This window comes from Chiroxiphia lanceolata, chromosome 8, assembly GCF_009829145.1.
Source record: "Chiroxiphia lanceolata isolate bChiLan1 chromosome 8, bChiLan1.pri, whole genome shotgun sequence".
Lineage (NCBI taxonomy): Eukaryota > Metazoa > Chordata > Aves > Passeriformes > Pipridae > Chiroxiphia > Chiroxiphia lanceolata.
The window spans coordinates 34562044-34578083 of NC_045644.1; the positions used below are offsets into that span (position 1 = coordinate 34562044).

Genomic DNA, 16040 nt, shown 5'->3' on the forward strand with positions numbered 1-16040 from the left:
AGAGGGCTCGCAGAGCGATCTGTCTTAAGCGGTTCGCAGAGCTGCCGGGCACTCACAGCATCAGTAGCAGAGGGAATGCGAGACTGCGCTGAGCCTGTGTCTGCTCAGAACGCACAGCGGTGACCAACACCCATTTCACAGCTGCCGAGGCCTCACTGGGGGCGCTGTTCTGAGCATGAGGCCAGCGATAGCTCTCGTTCGCTCCTCCCTCCCTCCGTCCGCGTTCAGCACCACTCGTAGCTGCCTCCACCGACCCTCCCCGACCTCCTTGTCTTTGCGGGGCGGCCCCGCCGCCATCTTGGGGGGAGCTGCGCGTGCGCGGAGCGGCGCGGCGCGTGCGCGGTGTAGCGTGGGAGCAGGAGCGATGGGGCCGGGGCAGAACAGCATTGTGCGGGGTACGGCCGGCCGCGGGTGTGGGGCACGGCACGGCACGGCTGGGCTGGGCTGGGCTGGGCTGGGCTGGGCGTGCGGGATGGGGTCGGCCGGCGGTGCGGGGTACGGGCCGGTCGGAGGTGCGGGACTGAAGGAGGGCAGGAGGGAGCCACCCCGCGGGGGTGGTGGGGGGCGGCTCCGCCCCGCGTCTCGCGCCCCGCCGGACCCCTGGGACAAAATGGCGGCACCCCTTTTATCCCTAGCCTGCCCCCCCCGCGGGACGCGCTGCGCCCGGGCGGGGCTGGAAGCGGCCGGGGCCATCCGCGCAACCATAAAATGACCTCTGCGGTGTGGGGGCCCGGCCCGCGGGCCTTGAGTAACCTCCCTGGCCCCTTGTGAGAGCCCGGACCCGCCGAGCTACTCGCCGGGCCCTTGCGGGCACTTTAGCCCTGGGAGCGGACCCGGCCGCTCGCCGGGTTTTATCTGTGCTAGAGACAGCCCGTTTCAGGCACCTTTGTTTTATTTCTGCCTTTCCACGTGTTTGAGTGTAAATGTCATGAAAACCTGTAAATTTCAGGAGGTTTGCCTGTCTCTCAAAGGCCGATACTGTACAACAGAGGTAACGGTGGCATTTGCGCTGCGTAATTATTGACCTGAACCGTGCCTGAGATAGCGTTACTTGTTTTAAATGCTGTTGCACAACCGAATGGGATGAAAGAGTTGGGGTGGTTGGAGGACAGAACAGAGTCCCAATTACCTAATGTTTTCTAAAAAGTGAGCTTCACCTGCTTGACTGTGCTTTCCACTTGCAAAGGTGCTCGTGGTTTATGTGCTTAATTCAGTGGGCCGATAGTTTTGGCTTGTTTTTCTTTTGGGGTGGAGAGTGTACACTGCTGGTACAGAGGATGTTGGCAAAGACATTAGTCAAAAACGGGTTGCAGTGATGGAAGGCCGTGCTTATTAAAACAATGAAAGCACTGAGGATGACTTGGTAATAGTTTGCATCCAGGTTGTGTTCCTAAGGGCAGCTTGCTGTCATTTGTAAGCTTGCAAGAATTAGAACAGTTCCTATACATTAGGAATTGAGAAGAAAATCTTTGTGAGGATGGGAGAAGAGCATGCTCCTAATCAAACTGCAAATATCCTTCTTGTCTCAGGGAAGCAGGGGGAACAACTGATGGGAGCAGTCCTAGAAGCTTCTATATTTAGGAGGAGACAAGGTTAGGTTATTGTAATTTCTGACAAGATTAAACTTGAAAAGTGCCTGGTGACTGGCCGGTCACAGTTCTTTCTCCAATTTGCATGTGTCTCAGGTTGATGAAATTTTGAAATCCTTTATTCCACTACTAAAAACTAGACACCAGAACTTTACTGTATTTTTGTGAGATTTAATTCCTGGTAGTAATTTTGGAGTTAATTACTTCTGTGCATTTGTACCCTTTGGAAGGCAGTGAGTAGCACAGCTAATGCTTTTTGTTGTGAGAGGTGTGGGTGGTTGCAGGTGTGACCCCGCATCAACCTGATCACAATGACTTGTCCTGTGCTGCTAACTGGCAAAATCCAACATTCTTTCTCCCTCAGGTGGCCTCTTTAAACTTGCCAGTCATAATCCCATGTTTTGTGGATGCTATGGAGTGGTAGAAGTGATTTTGTCAGCTTGACTGCTTGGCTTTTCCTGTTAGGCTTTTTGCACAGCCAGTTGTCCTGGATGACTCTTCAGCATGGCTTTTTGTTGTGGACAGTGACACTACTGGACTATCATAAACAGCTCTTCTGCAATAGTAGTCTCTCTTAATTGGCAACAAAATGAGGAGAAAAATGCTTGAAAGTTACAAGCACTTCTGGAGACATAAAGTATGGGTTTTCATGTTTGGAGTTATTACTCTGTCACTTTTGAATAATATAAACATTTTCTAAGCAGCAGAGGTAACTAGAAGATTGCTTCTTAGGACTGTCTTGGACTAACTTTTTGGGATGAAGCTCTCTCTCCTGTTGCCAGTTCCTGGAATGTAAATTGATCTGTGTCCTAACAAGGATCTTGTACTCCTGGTGGATGTAAGACCACCTCAGTTTCTTCTTGTGCTTCTCAGTGCAGATGGCAAATACCTGTTCTTCCTGCAGATAAAATCTGAGCTCTCTGGCAGGTCCAAAAACTACCTCTGTAGCCTGGATCTGGAGTTCTAGATGTTTAGAGAAGAGGGGAGAAACTGATCTAAATAAATCTCTTTTCCATTAGGATATATCCAAGGAATACAGAAGAGAAAAAATTTCTATCATTGGCTTGTTGCTGTTCTCATCTTCTGATTTTTTTGTTTACTTCTGTGTGCTGGCTCCTGGGACTTCCCTTCTTTTCTCTTTGCGTGTTAATTTTCCTGGAGTTTTAGCCGAGCTGTTTTCCATTGTTTAGTGATTATGAGATGGAAACAATTTTTCTGTCATGTTACACAAACCTGTAGTGTCTTGTCTTGTAGTCACTCGTATCACTGTGTTTTTGTATTATACTAGAATTGGGAATTCTTTAATAATGACTCAGAAGTTGCTCCTACTGCTTTTTATTTTATAAAGAAATAAAAAAACCCCTTGACATTCCACGTTTCACTCCATTAACAGATGCCTTGTGCGTGACCTTATGAGTTGGGCAGCAAACTGTTGAATTGGCACCAGAGATCTCTTGAAACACCATTTAAAATCATCTGAAAAGTGTTTTCCTTCCAGGTGCATTTTATGGTTGACTTAGAAAGATGAAATGAGCATTCAGCTTTTCCAGATCTGTTTGTGAAACAAGACAACAGCTGAGGACAAAACTTACTGCCTCTGAAACCCTGCAGATGATTTAAGAGAGAGTCTTTTGATTAAGTTAAAAAACTTCTCCTAAAATTTCATGATGTTTATTAAGGCGGTGCTAGAATTTAAAAAATAGGCTGCTTTAAATGTATTGTCAGTTGATATAATTTTCTACCCTGACACAGCTCCAGAGAAGCAGCGAAAAAAAGCTAATACAGTAGAGAAGACATTGCTCTATTATGAGAAAAAATACCTGAAGCTGTTTGTATGTATACAAGTTGCCCGAGTGTGTAACAGGTGACTCTGGCCCTTGGGAGAAGAGGTGGAGGATCACAGCAATACAAGATAACAAATGAATCATCTCTGCTTGTTGTGCGTGGCTATGTGAGGGCTGGCCCAAGGGATGGTCAGAAGGATCTGGGTTAGCTGCAGATGTGCAGAACAGCTCTTCTGACTGTGCTGCTGAATTTTTTAGTACAGACTTTGCCTGCTTGTGGTGTGAGTCACAGAAATATCATCAAATATTTTTTTTTTTTCTCTTCTGGTTGGCTAAGCTGACCTGGGCTTCTGGAGAGGTGCAAGAAAAGATCACCTTCCTTAAGGTGCAGCACCTTAAAAGGGTGCTTCAGTTTCAGGGGTCATCCTTGGTCTTCATTAAAGTCACTCCCTCCCCTGAGATTCCATAGGGAAATGGATACAGTCTACCACTGTCCCTTCATCACTTATTTAAAATGGCAGGTTAAGATTTTTTCCATCGGCAGTGCATTGGCTAGCAGCGTGGGCAGTCCTTGTAATTGCTGCTTTCCTGAAAGCCCCAGAATGGGCAGTCCCTTGGTTTTACCTGCTGCTGTTGTAGCTGCCTGTGACATTTCATCAGGGATCACTTTAAACTTGTCAGACGCAGCTTGTCCCTGAGCTTGCTGAGTACCTCCTCCCTGCCCCAGCCCTGCTCAAGTGAGACAGGCAAAGGGTGCTGCAGTGGCTTTCCTTGGGAGAACCTGCTGCCTTGAATTTAAACTTTGGCTGGTTTTTTGATTAGTCTGGGCTGTTGTGCTAAATTAAAGCGGATTTTCATAGAACCCCTTCTTTAATTTCACCTCCTCACTTCTTTACCTTATTAAAAATCTGCATTACTCTGGCTAGTTTGTAAGGGGGAGATAAAGGGTGAGGACTCACTGGATTGGGTATAAACACAGAATTCACCACATGATCTCTGGGGCTTTTATTGTTTTAGGGACTTAGGAAGCAGGGAAATATGTACAAAATTCTTCCATGTCAATGATGGTTTTGTGTATCTTAATATCACCTTGTTACACGGAGGGTTTGTCACTCATTTGCTGGGGGAAGTCTCAGTGCATGTTGGTCTCTTCTGCATCATTTACTAAAAAAAGGAACTCTGAAGAATTTTTGCATCTTCTACCCTTTAGTAAGACCCTAAAGGAATGCTTGCAAGAACTAACAAAGGGTTTTTGTCTCTAAAAAATAAACGTGTGCTATGATTCTTAAATATAATCTTTTTGGACCTTTGTTCTTTCCTCTTCACAACAGTAGGATTTAATCTAAGATGGCTTTTATTACTGGAAGCGATATATTTAATATTTTTCCATTGCCAAACAGCTGGCTTTAGTTTTTTTAGTTTCAAGATGCATTATATTAAAAGCTCCTCATTGCCTCTGCCTTGGGGGCATCCTGCTTGAGTTGTTGGTGCTGGCTGTTGTTTTTTAGTGACTTTCCTGCAGCTCAAACAGACAATACAAGTTTTTTCCTGCTACAGAGTGTACTTACAGCTGGTTTAATATGCTGAACTTTGAAACAATATACTACCCACGCTGATATCAGTTTCCCAAATAAAAGGTTAAAAAAAAAAACCCAAAAAACAACCATCCCAAAAAAAAACCCCAAAACCCTGACAAGTTAATCCTCACCCTTGTGTAGAAGGGACTTGGGTGAAGTAGAACTCTCACTGGTAGAAAGGAGTTGATTAACTAGGTGATCATCAGAGGAAAATATTCTTCTGAAGTAAGGAGTTACTACTACAGAACAAAACATTTATTGGAAAGTAAAGATGTTGCTGCAAGCATGAAGACTTTACTACTGAGTAGTTTTAATAGAACACTGTGGTCAAAAATTGACAGTCTCTCATTTTTCTTTTATTCTAGTTGAATGGATCGCTGCAGTCTCCTTAGCTGCTGGAGCAGCTGCCGTTGGGTATCTAGCTTACAAAAAATTTCTCTCTAAAGACAAATGCTGCAAAGCAATGGTGAATCCCCATATCCAGAAGGATAACCCCAAGGTAGTCCATGCATTTGATATGGAAGATCTGGGAGACAAGGCTGTGTACTGTCGTTGTTGGAGGTCTAAGAAGGTAAGAAGAGACGACTGAACGGTCCAGTGTAGTTCATGGCACGCCTATCTTTCAGCAAAACTGTTTTTAAACTGCTTTATTTAGAGGAAACTGACTTCTTTCACCTAAACTACTCTGCAGTGAGATGTAGCAGTATTTTAATCCATAAAACTATGCAGATTTATGCTGGCGCTCGAGTAAAGACTGCAGATCATGCTAATAGTGGAAGAATGTTTCTGTAGCTCTGAAGATCTCTTGAAAGGGGAGCCACTGTCTAGAGCACGATCATGAATGACAGATAACATTTCGTGTGACATTTTGTGTGCTACCTGTGCTCATACTGTGGCTTATCCAAAACTATTGGCCTGTTGGCAGTAGGAGCTCAGGAACCACAGTCTGAGAGGACCTTAAACACCTTTTTTTTTGGAGAAAGAAGTTGGAAGCTTACTCAGTCATAAGGTACCTTGCTACTAGTGCACAGTGCATGGCAGTGCAATCACAATGGCATAGTTTAAACTTCTGTTTTTAAGCAATTAAAACTCTGGCCTAGACACTGGTCCAGCTTACTTGCATTTGAAGTTGAATTGCCTCAGTTGCCTAAAATTAGTGGTAACCTAGCCTTTCAATAACACTACCTCAGATTCAAATCTGATCTTAGAGATGCGTGACTCTTGATGTAGCTGAGATGTGTACAGTTTATCTATAGTGGGAGTTCTGGGATGATTAGTCCTGTCTATTTATCTCTGGTGCATGTTTGAAAGGTTTCTTAGAATGTGCTAATGTGTGGAGACTGAAATAATACAGGCCTTCCAAGCCAGATAGCTGCCTTGAAATTTAACTCTCTGTACATCAGTGAACTGAATAATAGACTTGTCAAGTCTTAGACCACTGGTCTAATCAGGCCATACTTGGCTGTTTTCCAGGTGCTGTAACTTGCTGTTGTCAGATCTGACTTCATTACCTTCATTACTCAGGAGCTTGCACATTTGTAGCAGAATTTGGTTTAGCAGTAAAATACTGCTAAGAATTAAGCAGCATCATGACTTGATTCTGAAATAGTCCTGTGGAGATGGTCTTGTCTTCTCTGTTCTGTCTAGGGTCTGAACTGAAAAACATACAAACTAACCTGAACCTTGGCATTTGTGCTTTCTGCTTCCTACTCAATTTTCTAAACAGAAATAGAAGATAGTGTCTGGTTATAGCGGTTGCATTGCAGCTCCTGCCCAGTTATTTGCCATTGTTTGATATTATCTTTTTTTTGTGTGAAATAAAACCTTAAGAAGTACATTTTTGCACAGTTCAAGAACATGTTGTCCTACTGAATTAGGGCTCTAATCACACAAAAGGAAGTAGATGGGGCATAATGTGTGCGTTCTTAGAACTCTGATCTGAAAAGTCTTGTAAAGGCATTAAGGAGGTCAGTGGAAATTTTGGGAAGCATTTTTTTCTTTTACCGGTGTTATGATGAGTATTTGAGTCAGAATGTTCTGTTCCAAAGACAGTAGTTTACAGTTTTGCTGCCTTCCTCTTGCCCTGATGGCCTGACCTCGAAGGATGGGTAGCATAATCTTTAAGATGGTGTATGTGCTTCTTCTCATGTTCCCTTATTGCCAGGCAAGTAATCAAATACATCATTCTCACACGCTTGTCATCTTTGGAATTGTCAGATAGCATTATCTGGTTCTTACAGTTCTCAAACTGTTAAAATTTGTAATAATGTGGTGTCAAAATGTGGAATGTGTGCGCTTCCAGTGTGGGAAATCAAATTACTCAAACGCGTTAAGTACCTGCTGTGTTTTTGTTCTATAAGCGGTGGTGTAAAATTTAGAAGAGATGTCCTTTGTATCAATGTGTGTACTTCTCATCAGATTTCACCTCACCTGAGGCATGAAGCTGTCAATAGAGCCACTAGTGTTAGGAACCATAGGTTACTTCTGTTGCCCTGATGGCACGTGTGCACTTATGCCTCAGGGTGTCCTCCTCCACAGGGAATAACAAACGGTTGGACTATACCAGGGTATTTGGAGTAACTCTTGAAAAAGAGCAGGATTATTTGCAGTTGGGTTTTTTTTTGTTTTGTTTTGTTTCTGAAATAGTGTACTTCAGAGGCTTTGTGCTGGCCAGTGTCTTTGTGGAGTGTATGTGTTTAAAAAACCCCACATATGGAATCTTCAAATAAATCTGTCTTGGGGTGTGATTATCTGTTAATAATAGGTAGGTAGTTCTTTTAATGACCCTTTTCTGTTCAGTGGCAGTTGTCGAGTTTTGTGAAGAAACACAGTGTTCAAACTTATTCAGTGTAGAGGCAGTAGTTTTTGTCTTGAACTAAACCGTAATTAGAATACTTGTTTTCTTCCTTGTCTTCATTTTTAACTGTGTGGTTGGGGGAGGGGAGACTTAATTTCCTTTCTTTTACAATGACCTGCAGCCTCTGTGTCTTCCAGAGAAGTATTAGTCCCCAGTCTGTGGGTTGAGGAATATTGCTGCAGACTATCAGCAGAAATAGAGGTAGAGAATCCAAGCCTGTTTGGTGTCAAGGGAAATCAGCTGAGCTGTCCAGATCAGTGCACAATTCCCCCAGGGTTTGAGCTTTGGCCACTATTGCTAGCCTGCTTTATGTTAATCAGGAATGAACACATTGTGTCAGGCCAGGGATTCATCTATTCAGTAACTGGCCTTCAAGTGATCACCAAGCAGGTGCTCTGGAAAGGGTGTTTGGTTGGTCTTGAGAAACTGAAATCTGGTGTACCAGCCCCTGAGAGCTGGTGTTTCTGGGCCCAACTGACCAGTAGGATGAATTCAGAGCAGTCAGCATTGGTAGTTGTTAAAGATGTCTTGATGCTGAAGCCTATGAATCCTGCTATTTCGTCACTGCACAGTTGAAGTGATGATGTTGCTGTAGCTGGACCTTGGGCTTGCCTCCTTGGAGCTTGTGAAATGTTAATGTCTGATGGAAGCTGTGTTGATGTTTCTGTGAAGACCAGGGTACTGCAGTGTTGCATGGAAAAACAACTGGCCCAGGAACTTCTGGTTGGAAGCTGGTCAGTGTCTCATGAACATAAATTCCTGTTTGCTCATATTTTGTCTAAGTATCTGTCACTATTTACTCATTGAGTCACAAATGACTGATGGGATGATAAAGTTTCTGCATGGATCAGATTACACGAGCATTTCTCTGAATCAAGGTTTCGTTTATTCATAAACATCACCTGAGACTTTTAGTGTAGGTTTTAACATTTTGTAACTGAAAAAACAAAAACCCCACCTGACCTCTCCTTCCGTTCCAACACTACCCTACAGAGCAGGTGAGGTTATTTTTAGACCTCTGTATATTATTTCATTATCTTGGTTTTGTGCAGTACTTTGAATTTTTTATTCTAAGCATGGGGTGACCGGGTATTAATGTTTTAAAAGGCTGTGACTCAGGCAGAACACTGGGCTTGGTGGAGCATTGAAGACCAACTGTGACAGTACTGCAAGGGCATACTGCTGTTGCAAAGGCAAAAATGGAGTAATGCCCAACTTTCAATTCCCATTACTTCTAAGCAAACGAAATAGTAATGAATGCAAAATACCAGTGTGTGATTTCTGTGATTGTCTCCAGAGTTTCCTGTAAGAGGAGGCATAGCCCTGAAATACATCCTTGAGAAGTAATGGGACCTAACCTCATCTTGCTACCTCACAGAATGTCTTTTGGCTCTGTATGTGAAAAGGGCTGCCCAGAAACAGTGGTTGTCACTGGTCTGGGACTTGGGCAGTTACAGCTGGCTAGAGTTGTCCCTGTAGTTCTTGCTCTGACCAGCCTGTTCTAGGGTGGGGTTTGGTTTGGGTTTTTTTTTTGGTTTTGTTTTTTTTTTTAAAGGAACAAACATTTCTTGAAATTACTTCCAACTGACATGGCTCTTAAGGGCAGCACTGAGGAAGTGCAGCTTATTTCCATTAGCCAGTCAGAGTACTAATGTGGAAGCCAGCTTGTGCAGAGGGACGGTTGTGTGGATGAGATAAGCTGTGTCAGGATGGAGCAAAGCTGGCTCACCCCTCCAGCTGTCTGGAGGTCAGGACTAGAATGTACGTGTGCCTCTCATTTAGAGGTGAGCTAAGGAAGCTGTCCTTTTGCTTATCATATGCTATGGAAACCAGGGAAACAATGGAGCCAAGGATTCCTTCGTGTTTCTCTTTCTCACCCCACTTTCCATCTGGTACTGCACTCAACTCTGGCTGTCACCTGGGAAAATGGAGTGTGGGGCAAGGTTGAGAGCAAGGTGCTCCAGGTAGGTTATAGTTGAAGGTCTGCTCAGGCTGCACTTTGCTTATGCTGGCCTGAGGCAGGAACACCAAACAGAGTTCAGGTTAGTGGCTGCTTCTAGAATGGCCTCTGTCCACTCTATAGTAACAAGGTAAAACCAGCATTCAGCCAAACTCTGGGATACCTGAATTGCCAGCACAAAAGTTGTAGTCTGTGGTTGCAGTGGATTTAATGAGAAAATGTCTAACAACTTTCGGTCTAGGTTCTTAATTCTGTCTCTGGATGTACTTTAGATGTGTTTATATTTCTTTTTTCAGTTCCCACTTTGTGATGGCTCTCACACAAAGCACAACGAGGAAACTGGCGACAACGTTGGGCCTCTGATCATCAAGAGGAAGGAGGCGTAGAGTGGACAGTAGAAGCTACAAAATGTCTGACAAATCCTCTGCTCACTTGTAATTGGGGGGAAAACCCCCACAAATCCTTTGTCATGTCACTGAAGACTTCCCAATGTAGTATATACATTAGGCTTCAGCATGTGTATTTTCTCTGGTGTTGTCCTTCAATCACTACAATGCATAATTTACTAATAGTCATGGTTTAAATTTTTGGTCCTGTAAAGTGTGTGTACCCTCTCACTGAGTATGAAACTAAGATGACGCACAGAATGTACTTCTTTGGGAAATAGGTATTAAACTATTTTCATATACATGTATATCAAAAGGTAGATCCTAAAATCTTGGAGAGGTTCTAAAGTCACAAAGCTGGGTAGATTTCCACGTAAAAGGCAGTGGCAGGGAAGAAATCATGGTCTCAAAATGCAGCTTAATCTCTGATTATGCTGCATTTTCTGCAGGTGTCATGTTTGGCCTGTTACACTACTGTGCTGTGTGGCTTCCATAGAAGAATGAATTCAAAATTGCTAGCTATGAACAGGCAACAGAAAAGGCTGATAGTAAGATGGGTTAGAGGGCAGCTCTATCTTTGATTTTACAGCAGTATTGAAACTTGACTCTACTTCCATATGGTATCAAGAACATATTATCCAAACCTGTATTTAGAATAGGATTAGGAAAATGGTCTCTGCGAGAGCTTTCTTAATAGACTAGGAATGACACAAAGTGCACTGAGGGGGGTGGACAGGGGTGGCAGGGTTGTCTTTGCTGCCAGAAAACCTTAGTTTAACTTGCAGTCTCAGAGTGAAGCCAACTTCCCCAGACCACAGGACACTTCTGTGGGGAGGCTATGCCAATTGATTCCAGAATCTAAAAAAAAAAAAAAAAAAAAAAAAAAACAACTAAAACCCCCTGCATCATCACAGTCTGCTTCACCGTGGGTCTGGCCGTGGTGAAGCTCTCCAGAGCTGGAGAGCTCTTCCCGCTGTGGAGGGAGGAGGCATACCTTTCTAACTATGTGGCCTTAGGCTCTATGTGTCTTAAATAACTCCTGCCTCCCTGGGCTGTTAATGTGGTTTAGCTGATTTTGCCAAAAAAAAACCTGGCATGGACAAGGAAAGGCTTTGGGAACAGATGGAAACAGAAAAGGAAGGAAGGAAAAGACAGAGCTCTTACCCTCCTTTCCTGTGGCACTCGTCTACTTGTCTGGCATGGTTGCATAATGGCTGTCATGTTGGTTTTCTTAAATTAAATAGCTTTGATTATTAACATGAAAATGACTACAAAGCAAAACCCAAAGAGTGGGGTGGCAGAATGCAGTTTTTTAATAAACCCAGTCTGTTTAACTGCGGCCTTTGCAAGATTGAGCACTTGATGTCCTGGGACAGAAACTACCTCAGGGCTGGATGAAAGGCCTTGCTAAGAAGCTGACATTTTAACCTGCACCCTTAAGGGTTCTTCAGATGATTGGAGCAGTAAAGGGTTTGTTTTTGTTGTTTTTTTTTTTTTTAAGGGTTGTTGGTATGACTGGTTAATACTGAGGATGGTGTTTTGCATATTCTTGATGTGAAGCTTTCAGAGGCTGAGTCTTGGCCAACTGGTCTGAACTTGGGCAGAAGGCTCAAAAAGTAGAAAAGGCTGCATAGGTAGGAAAGGATTTATAGGTGGAATATTGTAGTAGGGGCACCTCTACTTGAAGTTGCAGTCAAATATGTTAGTTTGTCTTTTCTGCCTGTCTTGAGTGTAAAGGTACTGGATATTTTTTTTACTTGGCCAAGTACCAATGCATACGGAGAGTTGTTTTACCCTTAAATTATTGAATACCTTGCTTTTATCCAAAGCAAAGTAACTTCTGTATTATTATGACACTGAATATTTCTGTATTTTTGTCAAATACACATTTGAGCTCATCTTAATCTCAAGGCTATAATGTCTGTGTTCTCATGGGTGTCCATTCTTTCAATGGAGTTACACTGTGAGTAGTGCTGTACACCAGTGCTGCTGTAGTCACAAACCCATGTCTGGGGTGGGTTTTCCTTTTGAGGCTCCTTTTTCTGTCAGCAGCAAAGCCTGGCTGCATCTGAAGGAACAGAAGTTCACTGAAAACTGCATTAATGGTCTGAGAGATGAAGTCTTGTAGTTTCAGATGAGTCTCCCAAGTCAAAACTATTTCCTGGAGTCTGGGCATCAAGGAAGTGGGCCCCATGGGAAGTTTTTATTCCTGGGATGCAAAGTTGTAGAAGCTGAGTCTGTGTTGACGTACATCCCGGTGACGTTTGTTTTGGGTGTCACATTTTTGAATGTTGAAGTGGTCAGATGTTATTTTGAGGTATGTACAATTTCCCGTACTGTACCTAAAGTTCTCATTATGTATGTGAGCTGTTTGAACATGATAATGAGAAGAGATACTTGATTTGAGTAAACAAACTTGCCAGCAGTCTCGATGAGCATCACAGAGCACACTTCATTTTTCCCTTAGTACCATAATAGGGTACCATGTTCTGATGGGCTGAGTGCTTGCCTGTTCCCGTGTTTTCTGAAATCTCTTTAGTGCTTTCCTCACATAATCTCTGGAGTATGAAGTGAATTGGTTACATTTCTACAAAGTTTTAACCATTTAAAAAATTCTGCACATGTGTAATTTTGACCTTACATTGAAACTCCTGTTGGAAATGTGGCACAAATCCTCTTGAAAACAGTGAAGAATTCTTCCCCTAGAGTAAAACTTTCTGTTCCTCGACATGTAAGTGGTTCTTGGGAAGGTGAACAAATTAAAATACCGATTCTTGAGTAACTGAGTGTGACTCATCAGTCTAAATGTCAAATATTTGAGTGCTTCTAGAGTCAGCATCCTTAAAGGGGAGAGGCTGAGCATTGTTAACCTGAAGGCTGATGATGTGGTGGAGGCCAGCACTGCAGTCATGTGCTGCTCTGCTGGGAGGAAAGAGACGCTGTGCAGTGGGGCCTCCATGAGGGCAGTGCTGGTTTAGGAGCTTTCTCTGCAGCCATATATTTAGGGGGTTTCAGCAGCAGTGCTGGCTGGCTGAGTCCAGGCATCTAGGAGTGCTGCATAAGTGTGTTAGGGACTGAGCAGCTTTTCATGCACAGAGACTCGTGCACTTTGAGTCCAGGAGTTGTATCGCCAGTTCCCCAGCAGCTGGCTTCAGAGCTGACTGCAGGCCTTGCTAAAGCCACCATACTGTTGCAGTTCTGGCGCTGCTGGGGGCTGTAAAAACTTTGTGCAGTTGTGCAGCAGTTAGACTGGGATTTTCCTTTCAGTGCAATGCTGTTGAAGACATGGAAACATGAGTTCAGTGCTGTATCACAGTTGCACAGTCCAACAAATTGAAAAATATCGTATAATAGCAGGAAGGATAAGAACGTAGGCATGAAACTAAACATTGGTGTTGCAAAGAAACTTTGTCAGCTGGCTTTTGTTTCAAGGCCTGAAGCTTTGAGGCTGACAAAACCCACCCTGAGCCCTGACTGGATTAGACAGAGGAGCACAGTCTCCCAACTGCATGTGGGCAGAGAGGGGATGTCCAACACCACTGCCAGCAGGCTGAGTTTATTGGTGATCAACATCTCTATTTCATGCAGACCTACTGAAAAGACTAAATGCCTTTTCCTTGTTGCTGACACACATTCAGCCCAGCAGGGTTAGATACCTGTTCCCTTAATTGCTTTCTGCACCCAGACTTGTCTGCTCCAGTTTTCCTGCATGGATGAGCAGCTTCTCTGCACTGTCAGGTGCAAATAATCATTTTCCTAGAGCCATGATTAATTTAGGATGGGTACCAGGGGCTGCTGTTTGAAGCTCTCAGCTGCTTGTTTTCTGTAGCTGCGCTGCCAGCAGTGTGTGGTGCGTTTCTAGGTACGATGATTTCCAAGCTGCCTGATGCTGAGACTAATGCAGAGATCAGCTGAATAAACACTAATAAACATATAAATAAAGAAAGAAGAAGAGGAAAAATGAGAAAAAAAATGGTGGCAGATGGGAGGAGAGCATAAGCTAGAAGATTTATCATGTAACAGCACTATGTGGTAGCAAAAAGGGCTAAATCAAATGACAAAATGGTGTGTTGCATTTCATTATACACCTTACCAGAGCCGAGTATAAGATGTACAAAGTGTCTATTCATTAGTGTCTGGGACTAGGCAGTTCTATTAGCCAAAACTCTTGCTCCTCAGAGATGAAGGTGTTACGTGCTCCAGCAAACATCTGTGGTTTTTCTTTCTGAATTGTTTGTGAAATCCCACAGTACTGGACAGAAAGCAACATCCACTTGTGCCGTGAGTCCTGCTAATGGTCTGATGTTCCTCCACACCCCCCTTTGTAAACTGCTTAATTAGATATGCAATTACAATAAATAGAAGGGAGTATTTAACAGTATGGTCACAGAAATCAGTAAAATCACAGTAGGTTTACATGACTGTAGCAAAGCAGGATGCAGTCCCCTTTCCCAAGTACAGTTTGGACTGGTAAGAAAGGATTTATCAGGCTTCTCAAGCAACGTCTGTTTCCTTTGATACACAGAAGCTGAAGGTCTCACATAAACACAGAGATCATGTGTCTTATGTTTTTCCTAGTTGAAGACTGAACAATCTCTCCTGTCCAGTTTGATACTGCACTGCCCTTAATCCACTCTGCTCTGCATCCTTTTTGTTATGCAGACTGCAGTTTTCTTTTGCTGTGGCCTTAATGCGTGGCACATTTATACAAAAAAAAAAAAAGTGCCTTCTGCTCTCTGGGAGAATCCTGTGCAAAAGAAAAAGGAGCTTTCTGAGTGTCCCAGAAATTACAGCTTTAATGTGTGAAGCATTCAAAATTCAGTGTACTGCAAGGGTCTGCTCAGTAACTGCAATGTTTGTTCCATTCAGTCAAGTCAGCTGGCAACAGAAAGGCAGCAAAATGATTTATAAGGTAACTGACTGCATAACTTTTCTCAAATTCATTTCTACAACTGGCAAATATCACCAGACATGGATATGACATGGTCAAGATGCACTGACTGTTCACCACTGAGGCTCTTGCTCAAGACTCGGGTACCGAAACAATGGTCAGTGCAGACTTTCACTGAAGTAATTAAATCTGTTGCTCTTTTCAAACAGTGTGATCTTGCTTATTCAATCTCATTCTTGGGTCCAACAGCTCTGAGGGTTAAATTACTTTTTAAGGGTTGTGATTCTGTTGCTTTGCAGATAAATTTTGGCAGTAGAATGCCACTTAAAAAAGAGACTTTTAATGCCAGTGGGTTTAAACAATAAATAGGTGTTCAGTTTTTCTGCATGTGGAGCAGGGAAAGACAAACAGGCATTTTAAATAAACCTCTTGGCCTGTTAATAACCCTAAATCAAGTCCTGGGGTTATCCTAAAGCGTTAGGATGTGACTCATAAAATGTCATCATGCATTTGTAAACCCTGAGCCAACCCCCGACAGTGATACAACACTGTACTTGGAAAATCTTTAGAAGGACAAAGGGAGTATCTGTACCTACCTATAAGCCACGAAATCAGGAGATGGTACCACAGACTTTGATCTAATGTCTCTGTTTCAGAAAGAACCACAACTTCTTACTCAAGGATGTCAAAGCACACACATTTCTCACTGCCATTTTGTAGGGCTGGAGGCAGCTACAACATGTTGCATCTATACAGACTCTCCACAAATCATGTTTTAATTCCATCCTCTGCACCGATAATCAATGGTATATTCCTATTCACTGTGAGAGAACAAGCATGGAAACTGGACTCAATATGTGGCATGCTGAGGATACACAGAGCAACAAAATGATGTCTTTTTCCCTCAGCAACCTTCCTGCTGCTGCCCAATGTTTTGTTGGCTTATTTTGGCTGCAGATGCACGCTGGGCTGATGATCTCAGACAACTGTTAATAG

The 16040-nt window shown here is 43.3% G+C and overlaps 1 protein-coding gene across 1 annotated transcript; it reads left to right on the plus strand.

The window, feature by feature from the left end:
- The first annotated feature begins 262 nt into the window (after nt 1-262).
- CISD1 (CDGSH iron sulfur domain 1) lies at nt 263-15250 on the plus strand. Its single transcript, XM_032694647.1, has 3 exons — nt 263-395; nt 5316-5521; nt 10064-15250. Exons 1-3 carry the CDS (start codon nt 365-367, stop codon nt 10151-10153), a joined length of 327 nt encoding a protein of 108 aa, XP_032550538.1. The 5' UTR covers nt 263-364; the 3' UTR covers nt 10154-15250.
- Nucleotides 15251-16040: the final 790 nt, after the last annotated feature.

What these genes read in the sequence shown, in the direction of transcription:
- CISD1 (XM_032694647.1), top strand. Translation starts at nt 365, where the DNA reads ATGGGGCCGGGGCAGAACAGCATTGTGCGGG. An exon ending in GCAGAACAGCATTGTGCGGG is followed by an intron (nt 396 to 5,315) that starts GTACGGCCGGCC and finishes CTTTTATTCTAG; the next exon opens with TTGAATGGATCGCTGCAGTC. An exon ending in GTTGTTGGAGGTCTAAGAAG is followed by an intron (nt 5,522 to 10,063) that starts GTAAGAAGAGAC and finishes TTCTTTTTTCAG; the next exon opens with TTCCCACTTTGTGATGGCTC.